Source organism: Prenolepis imparis, unplaced genomic scaffold, assembly GCF_030444845.1.
Source record: "Prenolepis imparis isolate NDT839.2.m4 unplaced genomic scaffold, iyPreImpa1.0 SCAF_1, whole genome shotgun sequence".
Lineage (NCBI taxonomy): Eukaryota > Metazoa > Arthropoda > Insecta > Hymenoptera > Formicidae > Prenolepis > Prenolepis imparis.
This window is the reverse complement of record NW_028141159.1, coordinates 2,191,998-2,205,442: the sequence shown is the minus strand read 5'-3', so window position 1 is coordinate 2,205,442 and position 13,445 is coordinate 2,191,998. Positions and strand designations below refer to the sequence as shown.

The 13,445-nt window shown below is 30.7% G+C and overlaps 1 protein-coding gene and 1 long non-coding RNA gene across 15 annotated transcripts in view; one reads left to right on the top strand and one right to left on the bottom strand.

Moving 5' to 3' along the window:
* LOC145941969 (uncharacterized) overlaps positions 1 to 13,445 on the top strand; it is a 198,158-nt gene that overhangs the window by 131,955 nt on the left and 52,758 nt on the right. The gene's annotated exons all lie outside the window — the stretch shown is intronic.
* The window catches only part of LOC145941835 (octopamine receptor beta-1R), a 71,002-nt gene that overhangs the window by 5,454 nt on the left and 52,103 nt on the right, over positions 1 to 13,445 (bottom strand). For all 12 annotated transcript variants that reach the window (XM_083048246.1, XM_083048175.1, XM_083048183.1 and 9 more), the window contains one exon: positions 6,166 to 6,387. In XM_083048246.1, coding sequence (XP_082904372.1) covers positions 6,166 to 6,387 — 222 coding nt within the window. The remainder of the gene's footprint in view (positions 1 to 6,165; positions 6,388 to 13,445) is intronic.

The following is a 13,445-nucleotide window of genomic DNA, read 5'->3' as shown; positions in this document are numbered from 1 at the left end:
TTATCGAGGCTCGATTCAGAATAGTAGAAATAACTATGTCGAATGGCTTCCATATTAAGAGTCGCAATTCTATAAAGCTAAGCCGTCCGCTTAGAAATTTACTAAATCTACTCGGAATCTACTTAGAATTTTATCATCGAACAAAATGTCCTGTTGTTCGCGTATAGAAATTGTACATAAGTCGATTCTACAATTCCGTAGATTCTAAAGCAGGCGGATTTATTGAAAATCTTTACTTCTCCCTTAATGATATACAAAATTTTATTTGGAAATAAAAAATAATAAATCTATATATAGATTCTAAGTAAAATTAAAGGAAATTCTAAATGAAATCTCAGTGTGTCACAATTGTTTTTCATTTTAAATATACATATAACCATAAATTAATCAAGACGAATAAAAATTTGAACCGAGAAAAATAATTTTTATTCCCGTGGCATAATTTTTATTTTCGTGCATCATAGCGCTATTGCATTGTCACACACGTTTACATCGGTCGATACAAATCGAATTATGTGTTTCGTAATAGTGCATTAGCTGCGGAGACTAAGAATAGAACGACTACCGGTTAAGGTCAAGCTTCTTTCCCATGTGAATGGCTAGAATTCTTTACACATCGAGACATTCTCTCATTGACCGTCGCAACCGTTCAATTTCTTTAAAACTTTCATCCACATTTCTCTTTCTCTAACAATGAGCGGCGCAACGTAACTCCTACGGATCGATACTTGATTTCTCTTGCCTACTTTCCATGCAATAGTCTACGTCTTTATTTATTCAAGGCAATTTTTCATGCAACAGACTCTGCATTAGATCGATAAAATATAATCGATGACAATGTAGCGCGAAACATTGCGGCATACATAGATAACGATTGTGAATAATTTTTTGCTCCAAATGCATTTAAGTTCACTTACGTGTAGGCGTGAATGTAAAATCATAAGAGACAGATATAAAATTATAAATAGAATTTCCGCGCGTCCTCGAGTTCACGTCTCGGATTATCTAAACATCGTCTAAAGTGATATTAATGAAATTAATCCTTACGCTCTCCTGCTGCATTGACAAATTCAATTTGTCTCGAGAAAGTATACGAGTAGTGACACCTCGAGACGTGTCAGACAGGGATAAATAGAGTCGAAAAAGCTTGCCACAACAGATGCGAGGGAAAAAGTGGGTCAAGGGTTTGTATCTTAATTAGGCCGGAGAGAGAAGGAGAAAAAGAAGTAAAATATTGGTTTGTATTATTTAGTGGAGTAATAGGAACACGAAGATCCGATTGGAAAATAGGAAAATTGATAGCCGTGTGATAGATATAGCGGGACAATATATACCACGTCGCCAGATCGATGACGAGAAATCAATTTCATTGTTTTTCTGATGGAGAAAAAAATGGAATTCACGGAACTATCACTTACACACACACACACACACACACACACACACACACACACACACACACACACACACACACACGGTGTAATAATAATTGAAAACGAGGAAATTGAAAGCTGCAAATTACCTTGTTTCTTCGTAGCATTTATCACTCTACGCGCTCGTCGAATGGAAAATATTAAAATATTCTGAGATAATATAAACATTTATAATGGAAAAAGATGTAACGCCGTATAAATATTCTATACGGAATATAGAGAATAATAATAATTTTTTGAGAGATATTCAGACACACACAAAGGAAAATATTATTTTTCATGGCTCCTGAATTTATTATAAATTTCATTAAAACTAATTATTTAAAAAATAAATAGATTTCGGAATTTCACAAAGAGAGTCTCGCATTTTACTCTCTAATTGCAAATTAATTATTAGCCCGAAATATCCGGGGATTAATACATTTCCGTAAATGTTTAACGGGAAACAGCGTTGTTAAATACCGTTGATGAATCCTCTCAAATGAAACATTGGATTACCAGATTGTCGCGATTTACTTTGACATGCATCACTGGCGGGAGATCAAAGAGATTGCGAGAGAGCTCACCGAGATATTCGGAATATGTATATGAAATTGGATGGAAATCTAACTAAAACACCGCGAATACATTGCCGGAAGGATTCATCTTTCTCTCATCTTCTCTAATCTTGATGACTTCCGAAATCGATTTAAAGTTATCTTGAAACATTTTTCTGCACTTTTCTTTCCTAGTTCTCTATCGAATTATTGAACTTCTTCAATGTCCGCGGGGAATTTCTCACCAACTATTGTGAGAAGCGATCGAGTGTATTTCCGCGATTACACGGAAAAATACTTGGGCAAGAAGTGTCCATATTTCGGGATTATTGTTAATATTTCATTGCCCCATTTTTCTAACAGAAATCTTACATTACTATTTTACAATTAATTTTTATTATTTATTTTTATTTATCCCTTCCTGTCCCATAATCCTTTTCTTTATAAATTCTAAAAATGGGATACGCTTTTTGAAATATAAGATTGATGTAAAAATTATTTATTTAATTTTTCATATTATAATTATATCTAATTTATTTTTATACTTTTATATTATTTTTTATTTTATGTATTATTTATATATCTTATTTTTTATATGTTTTATATAATTATATGATTGACTTAATTTGCAACTATGTGATTGACATTTTTGATATTAAAAAGGCGTTGTTTATATGTAAATTCTACGTTTTACTCCAGATTTTAATATTTAATATGTTTATAACAGATCTGCAATGGGAGTGGATTATATTTGCATATTTTTTCGAAATCTTGCGCGGTACCTATGTGTTTTGTAAAACAGCAACGTAACCATTGGTATCCATTAATTACAAAAACGATAAATGTTTATCGCGCGTTGAAAGCTCGTAATAAAAGCGTTGAAAATTAAAAATCAATCAGATAGCCAATGAGAAGAAGTGTAAATTTAGTTTTTCCTTTAAATATACATGCTTTCCGCTTGGCATAAACAAACACATTCAATTAAGGATTAAAATTAAAAATATACAGAGAGAGAAAATACATAAATAAATATTCAAATGATTTTATTTAAAAATTTTTCAACACGTGTGTATCTCCTTCGATCCCCTTCGATTCCCATTAAAGCCTGGCGTTTGCCTCATCATGCACGTGCTAAAGAGTAAAATTTAAAAATGGCTGACTTTCGGTCTTTCACTATCGTCGTCGGTCTATTGTGACACGTCGTCGTGCGATCGCGTTATATATCTGGAGAGAAGGCACTTGACACAGACCCGGGAACCAACCACCCTTCTTCCGCTTCGAGGTGGTTGCACACAACCCTCGAGCTTCTCCCGCTGCAAATCTCCGGAGATCGGCGGCGGCACACGCTACTTTTCCCTATCGATCGCGACTCTCTATATAACCGTCCGACCGAGTCTCACCTCCTTCCCGCGTTACTGCACCCTCAGGAATTTCGGCGCGACATGGCGCAATATCCACCCGTTTTCATTTGGATATCGTTCGATAATAATGGACAACCTTCGCGAGGTCGAGCGTCGCGTCTATTTGACCTCCGGCAACTTTTACTTATCGTGTATTGTATGTCACAGGGATCTCAAATTATTTAATAAGTATAGAAATCTATATCAGAGATTACAAACGATTATCTACAATAATATAATTGTCCATTTTTCATTAGAATCTTCATAATATAGAGCGTCTCTTACTAAGCATACTTTTTAACCTGATTCTTTGATCAATTTTCAATTGACTTTTTTTAATAAAAATATCGAAACATCTATTTTTTAATTATTTGAAATAAGTAATCATTAGAAATAAACCATTAGAAGAAATGTTTAAAAATTGCACACTTTGAAGGAATGAATAGATAATAATAAAGTTATATTCTTTAGTTAATTTTAAATAAACTTTACTTTGATGGAAAAATTTGATTTTATAATGTTAAAAAACTTGGGAGCTTTGCTTTAACCCTTCTGTCAGTGAACGGATGTTAAAAATGTGTCGGAACTTTTCTCCGCCCGAAACAAAATACAAAGGGCCTTTGTATTCGGAAACATTCTAAAATATAACGGGGAAAGAATGTTCAATACCCAGCAGCTGCTATAAAGAAATTGTTGCAGTGCAATGTGTTGAAAACAACGCAGTTAATACCGGAGTACTTATACGTGAAAAGGTGAAAAATTATGCATTGACAGATCAAATGATTGATCTCGCGCGAAGAGAAAATCGACATAATTAAAGAATTGTTAGTTTAACAAAAGTACTCATTCATGTTGTAATTTTAATTAAGTCGTAATTCTAATAAAATCAGCATGTAGTCGATTCTGATTGCCAGTTTTTATAATAATATATTATAGAGATTTCGAATAATATTCGAAAATTGTCTGTATGTAATATTATCGAAAATTACGAATGATTGCTTATATTGCATATGCATAACTATCTACATTTATTACAATTATTGTGATATACTACGTATTAAATAAAATATGTTATGATGAAGGAATACTTAATTCGATGATTATATAAAATTCTTTGATGATTCCTTAGAATTGCAGGCTATCTTAATAAGTATAAAAAAATTCTCACTTTTTTTGTACAATCAATGTAATTTCATAAAATCACCTGTAATTCTATAAAATCGTCGGTAGTTTCATAAAATCATATAATCGCGAATTCAATAAAAAGAATTGATTAGTATTTCGTCAATAATAATTCGAGATATAAAATCCCTGGTGAATATGTTTAATTTCACATTTTTATTGCATTTGTTAATATTATATGTATATATATATATATATATAACCATAAACTTATTTTAAGTTTATGGTTCTATATTCATCAATCTGTAGAATTATAAAAATTTATTTTTTTATAAAATTTTGTATTATTTCTCTTTCTATTATTCTACTATTTTTTCTTATTTAATTTTTATTTTTATTATATGTATTGTTGTTTATTTTATTTTACCTAATTATTTATTTATATCCCTATGCATCATTGCTCTACTTTTATCCGTTAATTCATATCTTTCTACAATTTGTATCTGATTCAATTTGTGTCACGATATTTCCCGTTCGAAAAAGTCATGTGGATCGATGAAATGGTCGTATCTACGTAGCAATTAGCGAAGGTTGCAGTTAATATCCGCAATATCTTTTTTGTTCGTTTACACCTCGTGTTGTTTGCATCAAAAAGGGAGAGAATAAACATACGTCTTACGCACGCACTATGTATGCAGTCATAATTCTATGTACATTTTGTGAAATTGATTATCGAATTTTCTATTCTTATCGAGAATATTTTGGTCTCTAAAATGCTTTACTATGCAAACGAAATTTTTATTGAGTTTGAAGTAGAATTAGACATATAATATTTTTCGTCCCTCTTTTTTAACTATTACTAATAATGTTCTAAAACAGCGTAAAAAATAAAAGAATAATATGATATTAAGAGTAAAATGATACGCGTAATATTCTTTTTTTAATAATATTTTAATATGGTAATAATAGGATTGATAGTATAAAAATAACGTTAAAAAAATAAAAGATAAATGCATATTCAAATCCCAATGGACGTGTGTGTCTCTTTAAAGCACGTTTAAAAGTCCTCTCAATGAGAGAGATAACGCAATGTCACGCCAACGCTTTACCCCACGTAAGTTATTCTACCTACGTAATTAAGCAAAGCAGAACACGAAGCGAATATGATATATTGTACATTATTTAGCGCGAGAAAATAACGTTAATTACTATGACAGATTGCGCGCGTGTGTCTCACATGACGTTGATAAGAAAAACAAAGCACATGTTTTCGTCACAATGTATCAATTTTTTTTTACAGTTTAATAAAAAAATATAATTAAAGAAAATATATTAAATAGATTAAATATATATGTATATCTCTCCAAACTTCTTTCTTTATTAAATAATATTTAATTTTACTAAACAAAAATATTTTATTAAAAAGATTATTAATCAAAGTATTTTCAATATAATACTGTGATTGGTTTTTTCTTAAATTCTTTTATATTTCTAATAATAAATAAAATTAAATAAAGAATTTTTATGAATATATATAGACAAAAGATATAAAAAAAGAATATACACATGCAAAATACAAGAGTGTGAAATTGTTATTGAACTCGTAGTAGTAGTAGGGTAGAACGATAAATATTTTGCGATAAGGTTGAGGAAGTGATATTGAATGTGCATTACCACAGGAAGAAGGGAAGCCAACAGGCCAGAAACGCCGACATAATGATGCCGAGCGTTCTGGCTGCCTTCCGTTCTCTTTTCATCTTGCTGCTACTAGCTATCGGCGGCTCTTCCGGTTGCGGATCAGGTGATGACTGGTCCACAGTCGGCAGAGAGGTCAGACCGGCCGAGATCCCGTTGATCTGCAAATGTTTGTTTAACAGAGCGGCCGCGACTTTGCTCCTGTAACATAAACAGCAGAATAAAATTGAATTTTATATTCGGTAATTTATAATAATAAATTTTAACAATGAATATTCTGTAATAAATAATAATAAAATTTTATTAGATAAGATAAATCATTATTATTATAATGATTTATGAAATAAAATATACATGTAGAAAAGCATGTAATATTGTAAGGAGTATAACATTTATCATGTGTTTTATGTGATATATTTTATCTTATTTTTATATCGTACTTTAGTTTCTTGATATCTTTTTCGAGGAGAAACAATTCAGACCCATATATTTTTCATTATGTTTTAATAGAAAATTTTGCAAGTAATATTAAAAAAATATAACTATGTCATAAATTATTTTTTTTTTTTTTATTATTCTAAATTATGTGTGTCAATTTATATATATTGATTATTATTTAATATATAATTATGTATACAATAATCATTGATATTATTGATATATTTTATATTAATAATATATAAAATAAAATTTAATAGAAAATATGGTCTAGCACGATTATAATTTTCCTCGTCTTTCTCTAAAATTAGAATAATTTCTGCATTAAACCTGAAGCAACTCGCAGTTCTGAGAAAATGTTGCAATGTACATGATATGCTTCCGTTTCTACATATTGCGATGAATTAAAATCTAACTAGAAAATTGCGCGCGTCATACACGCTCGCTGTCGAGCGACAAATATTACATTTGTTATTGGATTAGAGAGAAAGAGAGAGAGAGACAGAGAGGGGTTGATTCGCGCGCACGTGATTTACCAACACGGCCAACCGTTTCACCGCTCTTGTATTTAATTCGCAGACAAACGCAGCGTTCAGTTAAACCTGCATTCGCGAAAATTGAAATCGCAAAACAAACGCAAGCTTGGATTATATTTATAAATCAATAAAAAAGCCTTTTCATGTGTGTTGTTTTTATTAAAAAAACATCTGATAAAATCTTTAAAGAAGATTTTTTTATTATATTGAGTTTTTTATTCCCTATCTAATTATATATAAATTGTATATAATTTTTAAAAATATTTTATTGATATTTAATTTATATATACCAATATCAATTTTGTCCCATTTTAAAGGACTCATTCAAATATCTCAGAAACACTGCGTTAAATCAAAAAATGTTTCCTACAAAAGTTGTAGGGTTTCGAGGGGGACATAACATAGTAATATTCATATGACCTTGGGCGGCGTCTCCAAGGTCAAGTGAAGGTGAGAATAAATTTTTTAAATGGAAACCCATATTTTTTATTATAACATCTTTTTCTACTAATTAATTTGAACAACTTTTATCTGAAGCATTTTTTTATTTTGTTCAAAATTCATTCTCACCTTCACTTAAGGTTAACCTTCACTAACCTTGGAGACGCCGCTCAAGGTCAAATGAATATCACTATGTTATGTCCCCCTCGAAACCCTACAACTTTTGTAGGAAACATTTTTCGATTTAACGCAGTGTTTCTGACAATGAGATATTTGAGTGGGTCCTTTAAAATGAGACACCTGGTATATTAAAATATATATAAATTAAATATCGATAAAATATTTTTAAAAATTATATACAATTTATATATAATTAGATAGGGGATAAAAAACTCAATATAATAAAAAAATCTTCTTTAAAGATTTTATCAGATGTTTTTTTAATAAAAACAACACACATGAAAAGGCTTTTTTATTGATTTATACTGTTAAACTGTTAAAAGTTTTCTTACTTATTTATATTTTTAAAAATATAATTGATTGTTTTATTTTTGTTTTTTCATTGTCGACAATATTAAAGAGATACCCATTAGTGTTGTTTAAATAATGATCTTTTAAAATATCTTGTAGAGAGAGATGATTGCATTCGTATTAACAAAAATTTGCAGCTGTAATAAAACTCGGGGATGTTAGTAATCTAATTACGAATAAAACGCGGAAATATCAGAGTTCTCAAACTTTAAATTACTAATTAGCATATTTTAAATAAGTAGTTTATAAATAAGTTTCCCTCATTACACTAAAGCAGTGCAAACGCAATTAAACTTTAGTAGTTCGTCTCGGCGCATCTCGTTATCCATCAGCTCAGAAATCCGGGTGAACCGTGTGTAGATATTAATATATCCTCAACAAATATCTTCAGCATTCAGTAAATAATATATTACATAATAAATATGTGTACTTGCGTCACGTTATATACGAGTTCTAAAATTTACTCTCACGTAATTAAAAAGGAATCTCCAAACGAGCGTAATAACATAAAAGTTAAAAAATTGAAATTTTTATATATTTCTTCGTTTATCGGAAAAGAAAAATCCATGAGGTTTGATCTCGTAATTCGATAAACTATTCGGACAAGCTAGTTCAATTAAAAAGTTCGAGACATTCGATTAACACTGGGAGCTTCTATAGTACTTCGTACTTCAATGGCAACCACGGCTTTTAACAAAAACAGTACAGCGTCGAGCCCTTGTTTCAGCTTCGAACTCGCGTTCCGAAGTTACGCTCGTTCTCGTTACAGGCGTAAACTTGGAAGACGCTTGTCGAGCTAAGCTTTTTTTTATGAACACTCACATATAGGGCATAGAACGTAGGAAGCTTCGGCTGAAACTAAATTCGATATTACACGAGTACCGAGCGAGATTGGAAACTTTTCAGACTCGCGCAAATAAACGCTCACGGGACTTTTGCCGATATAAGAATGTTTCATCTCTTCGTTATTTTCGTCACGTTATCGATTTATCGTATCTAGAACTGACTAACTACAGAATATTAATTCAACACACTAGCGGATCCTGACGTCGATAATGGGAGGGGGTTTTGCAAAATTATTTTATTTAATATTTTTGGTTTCATGATTAGCTTTTATTCCAGCATCAACGACGTCGATAGCTCTTTAATGTTTGTTTTTCTTTACTTATATTTTTTAAACAAATTCAGCAAAACTGTTTTTTTTTTATTTCCAAGGGGGGGGTTTAACCCCCCCCCCCCCCCTCAGGATCCGCTAGTGATTCAACATATTGCAATTAAAAATTTTAAAACATCGAGATATACTTTTGTATAATCAAAGTTTTGACGTGAATTAGAATTGGATTTCGATTTTATATTTTTTTTCTTTTTTTTTCATTATTTTGTGCACCTTTGTCAACTTTAATTGTACAAGTATCGTTAAATGCAAATGCTGGGGTTTCGCCGGACTACGATCAGCGAGCAAATTAATGGTTTTGCTGAACAATGCGCAACATATTCATCTTCCTTACCGCAAAACTTGCATCCGCATTATGGTTTGATCTAGAATATGCATTTAGTCGCTGTATAATTATGAATCTTAGCACGAAATTATGAATCTTGGCTTATGCGGTGCAACTGGTCCCGCAATCGTAATTTGTGCGAAATAAGGTCGCGACGCCGCGCCGGTGAAATATCCTTCGAAAGATTACGGCGACTAGATCATTTATCGCCCGTCCGTTTTAATGTAGCTACGTTAAGTAAATGTTCAAGAAACAGCCCGTGAATGTGCGCTTTAATATCACATTGTAAAACGGATACCACGCTTTTGTAAAAGGATAATCATACAAATGTTTGACTTACATAACAAAACTTGATTTTTCCTTTATATTGTTTATTATATTCTTATTTTTTTCTATTTCTTTTCTTTATAAAATATTATATATATTATAGATAAATCATCATTATTATAGATATAAAGAAATGAATCAAGAGGTTTCAGTAAATCTGAAATCGGATTTTTGTTCTTATTGTTAGAAGCGAAATTTCTTCTTGAAACTTAATATTTTTTGTTCGTATTATAGAAAACGATCAAAGAGTATCGCATAATTTTGAAATCTTTAAAAAAGGGAAATATTCTCACTTAAAAAAAAATGGCATCACATTTTCTGTTGGAAATTTTCCTTTATACTAAAAGACCGTGTAAAATTTTCAGACGATGTTAAGCGATGACGGAATTTGCATACGCATATTTGCAAATAATATAGATGCGTCGGAGAGACATCCTTTTTCCCCGATAGAAATGCAACAGATATATTTATACTATTTGTATACACAAGCGATGAGATGGAAAATCGGTCGGTTGGTCATGAAAGCGGAACAGACTGAGAATGAGGCATATGATTACGAAGCAAGGATATAAAGCGAAGAATACGGCCGCGGAAAATAGCGAAAATCGCTCGTGAAAGGCGTTTGATGGCGTAATCTGGAAATATAATGTGTTCTATAACCGCAGTAACAAACTAATCCTGTGGAAACAAGCAAAAAATGAAAAATGAAAATAAATTAATATAATTAGGTATAAAATATGTGGAATAAAATTATATAATATATAACAATAAACATTCAATTTATATATGAGAGAAAATATGCATAAACAAGTAGCTGATAACAGCTGACAAAATATAAAAATAATGTTATCTCTTTATTTATTTAAAAGAAAGTTTCTTAAATAGATATAGGAGGACAATCTATGATTTTTGGTACACCTAGTGTATTGAATTGAGCAAACAAGGCATGACGAATCCATCTCTCACCGAAATCATCTCTAACAAAAAAGGTTACATTCGAAGCGATTCGGAAAGCTCACGCAGTGAAGAAGTTGAAAGCTTCCTTTAACCTTTGATCACACTCAACCTCACTTTGCGAAACTTTTTGCAGATTAGATTATGAGTTCTCTTTGATGTGAGTATTTTCGTATTTTTCGCGAAAACAAGTCGCTGATTGAATCGAGACGCTTTTCAGCATCAGCAAAGAAAACAATAAAATTTGACTTACTCTTCGGAAAAGTTTTAAAGCCAGGATGATGTCATGCTTGATACAGCAAAAGAATCGCTACATGTCTTAGACTTTAATCTAATGGCTTTACTTTAGTAAATTTAGAAAGAAAGAGTCTTAGAGAAAAATGTCACAAATTTAAAATATACCAAAATTAATTTTGTTTGTAGTTATATCATAATGTACAGAATGGAGAAGAAGAAATACTAATTTCTCAATTATCTTTAAAAATGCTTTACTTTGTTATTTTGTTATTATTACTTATCATTATACTCTTTTATTAAGTCTTTACGATTTAATTATTACAAAAAAAGGTTTATTGATTTTTATTAAGTTTTATTAATTTCTCTCATTTTTATTTTTCCATACTTTTTTGGTTCTTTTAATTAAACTGTTCGAATAACTGTAAAACTTTACTACTACTTTGTGAACGCGGCGCATTGGTATTTTAGCTAACTGCCCCTCGGAGCAGGTTGTGATGTTTCGAGGCCTTCCGGAGGGAGAGCTTATCCCGACTTAAACAAGTGCGTCGCAAACTGTAAACCTCGCCTCGCCTCGCCTCCTTTCAAACATACATATCACAGTCCGTTCCACGTGCGCTATTTGCAATTCTTTTCAACAAATCTTTACGTCGCGCGCGTCCTAGTTTCCGCCACTAGCCTTCGGTACACATCTCGACGAAATCCCCACATCCGCGCATACAAACACACATGGCACAAGTTCATATTATTTCGAGGAGTTATCTGAAGGTAAGCGAAGTAGGCCGCCTGGAAATCTCGTGTGTTTGAATCGCTCTATAATGTAATTGCACTCCTCCTTACAATGTGTGCATTTTCAAATAAACAGATTTTTATTACATTTTTCTTTAAATATTATTCAATGTAGATGTATATAACGAATAGAAAAAAAAATTACTCGCGCAGTTCATCTTTTGTGAGATAATTTGATTTGAAGAACGAAAATTGCAAAATATTTGAATATATTTTGTAAATATCCCTCAATTTTTGTAAAAGTTATATTAATGTATCAGTTATATTATAGTAATATATATATATATATTTTTTTAATTTTTTTATAATAAATAAATGTATATATGTATATATTTTAATTTTTTTATAATAAATAAATTCATATTATATATATATTTACATTAAAATTAAATTATAATTTATCGAAAGAAATTTATAGAAAAATTATAAACTTTTTTACGATATAATAATATTAAATAATAATAATAAATTTAATAATAATATTAAATAATATTTTTGAAGACAGAATAAATAATGAATTTACATGCGCACTAAGCAGAGATTATTCGACTTAAACTTTGATACAAATATTCGCAATATTATCTGTTATTATTATACAGTTTGTACGAAATTGATGTTAAGTAGCCTAGTTATACTTCATAGTTAGTTTAGTGATAATTATCACTTGTTAGAGTGCGCGATAACGAACACTTCATGATGTCGAGCTGCAATCTTCGCCTTTGCCATTAGCGGTGACCCCGCGTAATTGAACTTCGATAATCGTGCGATGCACAATCCCGTGTGAGATCATTCGTTATTAAAGCTATTGTTTATATTTAGCAAAATTGTGTCATTACAATCGATAATGGTACGATCCAAAAATCGAAAGAAAAAGTTTACGAAATATCAAACAGTGAAAGATAAATTTAAAAAATTAAATAATAAATAAGATAAATTAAAAGATAAATTTAAAAAAAATTCTCAATTAAGTTATTGATATGAATATATGTATACCGGGTGTCCCATTTTAAAGGACCCACTCAAATATCTCAGAAACACTGCGTTAAATCGAAAAATGTTTCCTACAAAAGTTGTAGGGTTTCGAGGGGGACATAACATAGTAATATTCATATGACCTTGGGCGGTGCCTCCAAGGTCAAGTGAAGGTGAGAATGAATTTTTTAAATGGAAACCCATATTTTTTATTATAACATCTTTTTCTACTAATTAATTTAAACAACTTTTATCTGAAGCATTTTTTTATTTTCCTAATATTTTTTCTTCTTTTCAAAATTCATTCTCACCTTCATTTTACCTTGGAGACGCCGCCCAAGGTCATATGAATATTACTATGTTATGTCCCCCTCGAAACCCTACAACTTTTGTAGGAAACATTTTTCGATTTAACGCAGTGTTTCTGACAATGAGATATTTGAGTGGGTCCTTTAAAATGGGACACCTGGTATATATGTTATGAATTCTTATTTATATATGAATGTTACATGAAAATTATTTGCAAATTTTTTATCTT